At 39.6% G+C, this 6,000-nt stretch overlaps 1 protein-coding gene across 1 annotated transcript in view; it reads left to right on the top strand.

Annotated features, from left to right (window-relative positions):
* LOC103899489 (von Willebrand factor D and EGF domain-containing protein) overlaps positions 1–5,418 on the top strand; it is a 189,286-nt gene extending 183,868 nt beyond the window's left edge. Inside the window, exons 28-29 of the mRNA XM_019472158.1 lie at positions 4,638–4,735; positions 5,287–5,418. Coding sequence (XP_019327703.1) covers positions 4,638–4,735; positions 5,287–5,418 — 230 coding nt within the window. The remainder of the gene's footprint in view (positions 1–4,637; positions 4,736–5,286) is intronic.
* The last annotated feature ends 582 nt before the right edge of the window (positions 5,419–6,000 follow it).

Raw genomic sequence — 6,000 nt, forward strand, 5'->3', positions numbered from 1 at the left:
AATTGTTTCAGTCCTCTATACTGAGATAGCTAGCCAGAGTAGGCCATTAAGCCAACAAAAAGACAATGGACAAATACTGACAATTCATCTTGGACATCTACTTTTGATTTATCTTTAGTAAGAAGTCACAGATCATCTTCATCAGTGCAGTTTCTAACTCACGAAAGCCTAAGCCTACGTGGACAGCTCAAGAAGGTGTTTGGAGGCAGCAGTAGATATAGCTGCCACACTAAAATCTTTTCTACATCTGTTCTCAGTCTTCTATAAAACCAGAAAAAGCAAAACATGACATTCTCTACTTTTAGGTCCCTAATAATTAATTTAACTACTTACAAGTGCAAATACTGATGTCTCAGATTTACCTGCCAACTTTCACCAGGCAGGTGAAAGAAGGGCATAGATCTCTATCACAAGTGATAGTCCAAAATGCTTCAACCTTTCAGCGAACAACACCATTGACAGTAACCGAGAGCAGATTTTCAGTTCTGTTGCAATGAAGATGGGCACTGTCTAAGTTAGAATAGTTTTATCTCTAAAGTATTTTGAAAATGCTTCAGAGAGCGAGACCAGTCTCTGGCTACCACTACACCGCAGAACTGTGCAAAAGTAAAAGTAGAGACTTTTAGGAGACACTGGTAACGGATAAAACACAATAGTCCTCTTTTATCAGACTGTAAATAAAGAGGTTAGTCAAGAGAATAGTTTTGTTCCCCACTCATCTGTAAGTGAACAGAACAGCTTCTGAAAGAGAATCAATAAAATAGGTCATTTGTCCCAACAAACAAGGTGTACGGTGGAATACACACATTATCCTTGATAAATACCTTTGACCTTGATGGTCATAGTTTAAGCAATAATGGTCAAGTTTCAGACTGTATTGCAAATGTAGGGAAATTATCTTTCAGGAGGACAGGTTAAAAAATGTTGTTTGAAATATTCAACGTCTCAACTGTAGAAAGCAGCAGCTTCATAGATTAGGCTCCCTCCATCAGAACATATTTTCCATCTGACTCTGTTTTTAGCTTTCATGACAGCAGCACAATATTCCAAAAATGCCCTCTCTGAGAACACATAAACTGTATCCCAGGATCACCATGGTTTCATCAGTAATTTCCTTCCCATTCCATATTAGATACCCAGTCTAAAGCTCCATGTTTTTGGCTTCCCCCTGCCTCCTGCGGTGTTAACTCACATCTCTCTTTTTCTTGAGCTAGAAAAGAAACATTAGACCAAAGCAGTGAAGACCTGACAGTGCAATCTGATTACCCTGACAGATATAGCCAAAACACAGCCCAGTAAAGTCAGAAGGCTTCTGGCCAGGGATATAAGTCTGTTGTTTAAGTCTCTGAATGCAGGATCGAGGTACAATTCTAATAATTAATTATAAAGTATAGGAAGGTTATAGCTGTGAAGGATCTTCATCATTAAAATTCATGCTGCTATCTTCTGTTCTAATGTTATTGAACCCATACTGGCTCCTCATTGCCCTTCAGAATATCTTCTCTTTATTTGCATGTTATAAGTGTCAAGCTTATAGCCTTACAATTTCCTCAACATTCTTCCTCGTTCTCTCTCTCTGCCTTGAACAACATCTCAGACAGGCTTTCTTCTAGCTTTCCTATGTAACCCTTTCAAATCTTAAAAAAAGAAAAATCTTAAAAAATAATGTAGTTCGCATGCAAATTATAGCTCTCTTCTTTTAACACGCAGGGATAAATCTCTTTCTGTAATGGGCATTTATTGATTATAATTTTAACTTAAGCTTAGCTTATTAAATTACTTTCTTTGCTGAATCTGTACAGGATAATGCATACATAGCCTGTGTCATTTTTAGTATTTAGTGGCTTAGCATCCCTTGTAAATACATTTATGAAATATTCATTTGAACTTCAGCTATGTTATTATCCTCTGTGATTTCAATTCCAATTTTCTTCAAAAATGTTTTTCACTTTTCCCCTAACTGAGCTCTTGTTTTTCTGAGCACTACAGCAGGCAGCAGTGGGTGGAGAGGAAGAGACAGGCAGGTAGCAAAGGATAAAAAAGGAAGAAATCTTTTCCCTTTTTTTAGTTTGTTTGCATCAACTGAGAATCAAAGAAACCACAGACAGAAAAAAAGCCTGGTACCTTATCTAATGCCTGTTCTTCTGCCCGTGCATACCAGAACGCCCCCAGCTGCTATAGGGGTCTCCAGAAGAGTCCACCTCTCTTTGCCTTACCTGTTCTTATTTTATCCACTACCAAGCTGAAAGGAGAATCAACTTCCATTTTTCCCCAGCCCAAGTTCACATCAAATGAATACTAGTAATATCATAGACAGTTCTCTGTAATAGTAATATCATGCACAGTTCTCTCTCTTCTAGCTCACTACGCAGTGGAACAAAACCGGTGTGGGCACAAGGAGCCCCTTCTGTTGACAATGCACTCCCTAGTGGGAAACGTTTTTGTTCCAGTGAATGAAACTCTAAGATTTTTCCAGTTATAAATCTGAGTTCTTTCAAAGTTCATGGAGGAGCTGAAGTAGCAGTCGGCAGATGATGAGCACACTGTTCTAGCTTGAGCGTGATTCCATTCCTCCTCTGCCCCATCCACACCCAGGATTCAAACTTGGGCCTCCCCCTCTCAGAAGAAGGAGAAATTCAGAAGCTTGCAGCTGCCCATTCTGGGTCTGAAGGAGTGTTTTGCAACAGACACCTGACAAAACCAAGTTTGCTTCTTAAAATCTTGTTTCAACAAAACAGCACTTTTACCTTTTCAAAATAGCAGAAATACATCAACTAGCTCAAATACTAGGAAAGCAAGTTGCTAGCTCCAGGTCACTGGAGTCCTACAGCAGATAACTACCTGACACAGCTGGCTTTTTAAAAAGGAGCACCTGAAGGTCACCAGCATGTCCAGGTCTCTGCGTGTTCGTGTTCTGGACATGCTACGGGTCAGTAGTTTTGACACAGCATGAACCCTCACTACCTGACTGTACTCGTAAGAGTAGCAGGTTGCCAAGCTGTTTAAAGCCTCTCCTTTTTAAGATGTGTAGGGTGGCAGTAAGTCTGGTTCTTCGCTCATCTGTCCCATAGCTGTCAGGCCTGAAGTTCAGTAAACATATTTAGATTTTAATATTCGCTACTCTGGCAAAATCTCAACCCCCTCACTGAGCGTTAGCTGCCATGATAACCTGATAGAACAAAACCAATACAAATTCCAGATGATGTTAAACCTCTTGTTGCTGGTCTTCCAAGGTCACTATAACAATTAGTATAACCCTGAGAATCACATTTGGATGGCTTAGGACCCCACTACGTGTTTTCTAAAGAAATTTCACTTGGCCTGGTCTATCTCAGAGACTTCAGATCATAACACAAATAATTTGCATGAGCTTAAATCTGTGTCAAAATCAGAACCTAAGTCTAACAAATGGAAATTCTGGAATTTGTTCCTTCAGCCCCTGAATTTGTTGAAGTTGATTTTCTGTGAAGAAGACCTTATAGAGATACATTAAACTCTTTCAGATCTGATGGAACACTTTGCTCCATGATGAAGGAGATGGTATTGGATCATAGACATGCATCTACTTTATTTTCAGATCTGTCTTAATGGTGCACGGTTTGCAGCTTCCTATGTGCCTCTGCCACACGAGAAAATATAAGGAGCCACTTGTTGATTCACATCTGACCAGTTTTGAAGGCATTTAGTTTGACCACCTGTAACTAGGATACAATATTCTGGCAATAGTTATAGAAGGTTTAACTCATGAGATCTAATTAAAATACTATGACATGTGTGTTCTTCTTGAATTGGTGCTCTATGAATTGGCTGTTCTCTTTCCTCTATGCCAAAACAATGTCATAACAATACAAACTGCTAATGAGGATGAAAAACTGGCTGATATTTGACTAATTCAATTGATTATCTTTTTTCTCTCTTAAAAAAAAAAAGAACACTGATTCTTTTATTTACAGAATATCCTCAAACAGATGGGCCTCTATAAGTGCACTGGTACTCTAGATAAGATAAAAAAGTTTTTTCTTATTCCTTTTTACTTGGAATAACTAGCTCATTACTGATTATGTGGGACCATGAAATTACGTGTTCTTTTGCCCTGGTTTCCAGAGGTGTAAAGTGTGCAGTTCACCAAATTCTCCCTTTTATTTATTGTGATAGCATCACCTCTGGGAGTAGATATTTCACATATCTTTTCATCTCAAGTCAAGAATGGATCTTTTAACAGCTGTTATTTTATTTCAATTGGAACAAAAGAAAATCGATTTTGGCACAAATCTGACCCAACCATCAATGCCCAGAATGTACCCTGGCTTTCAAAAGTAGGCCTTGTACTGATCAATTCCTGACTTGAGCCAAGGCGGTTACTTTGGCACAGTCTTCTCTTTCCCCATCACTGGGGAGAAAAGGAAAAAATAAAGAAAATTGTAAACATAACAGATGCATAGGCATGAAAAAGCCTATGGCACACCATCTTTAATGCCTCAATATTTTTTTATTTATTGTCCTTTCCTCCATCATATGAAACTACAGGATCATAATATAGTTTGTCACAACATTTTCAAAAGCATCTAAATATTCCCTTTCTAATTACAAGACTTAGAATAAGTGTATTTCTAAACAACTTTATCTTTCATTTGTAGCACTTTGTGAGCAAAAATGCCTGTTTGGAAGCAGATGCATAAGACCAAATGTCTGCGCTTGCAGAAGTGGCTATACTGGTTCAGCATGTGAAAAGAAGGTAAGGTCCAAAACCACCGATTCTTATGGTAAGGACAAAAATAACCAAATGTAACTGAAATAGTTTACAGGAAAATGGATTAAAGTGTTGTTAACCTTATGAAAGATGTAAATAAGGTTATAAAATAGTTTAAAGGAAGTTTAATGACTGCTCAGCTGCCAAACTAACCCTGTATCCAAGTTCTATACAAAATTTTCCCTTAAGGAACAGTTTAATACTTCAAATATAAAACCCACAAAAGCTGTGTCTATTCTGGTAGTTAGGGCCATCCTTAATACCATACTCCTGTCCAAACCCACTAATCATCTGCACAGCAAACCCTGGAGAAAAATACCTGGTTGCAGTCCAGCCCAAGCCTGGAAGCTTTTCTGAATTGCTAGGGCAACCTGCCCCTCCCCACCAGACGCCCCTCCACTTGCTTTTCACCCCCCTGCCTTCCTAACTTTGCCTCTTGCTCGCTACATGAAATCACAAGCCTTGCACCCAGGAGGTCTGCGAGCAGCAATTACTCTTGTTTGTTCCTTCTCCATTCCGGTTCCCAATGTCCGCAGACAGCCCGCTTCGTCTTGCTGAGCTTGACCTCAAACTATACATTAAACGTCAATATAGACCTATCCAAAAGTGGCAAAACACCAAAACAATTTTCCTGGTCAGAGGGGGATCCACTTCTTTCCTCCAAGTAACTTTGTTAGAGGCTCTTTTCCGAGATGAACTCTCCTAGCGCCTGTTAACACTTGCTACTCCACTACCAAACGTGTGTTCCTGCCTATGCTCAAACAGAGCTGATGGGACTAAATCTTCTGTGCCCTTCCAAGGTGAATGACAGCCAAAACAGGTGGCACCTTTCCCTGATCCGTATCTTCTTGCTGTGATAGCTGTTCCTGTTGCCTCATGAAGAGACAATGATTTCTTTCTTCCTGGCATTGACCAAAGCAAACTGAAGTCCAGTTCATGCAAACCTTTTTTTGCATGAATCTGAGAAGAATTGAGTTGAGCAAATACCATCCTCACCCCCCAAAAAAAACCCAATAAGCCATGTCCAGCAACCAGAATGGTTTGCAAGGTTATAGTACATCCAGCAGCTGGGATTGACCCGACCATCACATCAGTGTATGTCTTTGGGTCCAGTTTCTCCCCCGCATCACCACTAAGACAAAACCTTTTTTTCCAACTTGCCTGCTGTGCCTAAACACTGTATATATCAACTTGAATTTCCTCTTCTATTTTGAGTACTGCTTTATTTCATATCCTGCACCGCCTGTTTC

This window comes from Aptenodytes forsteri, unplaced genomic scaffold (genome assembly GCF_000699145.1).
Source record: "Aptenodytes forsteri isolate BGI_AS27 unplaced genomic scaffold, ASM69914v1 Scaffold11, whole genome shotgun sequence".
Lineage (NCBI taxonomy): Eukaryota > Metazoa > Chordata > Aves > Sphenisciformes > Spheniscidae > Aptenodytes > Aptenodytes forsteri.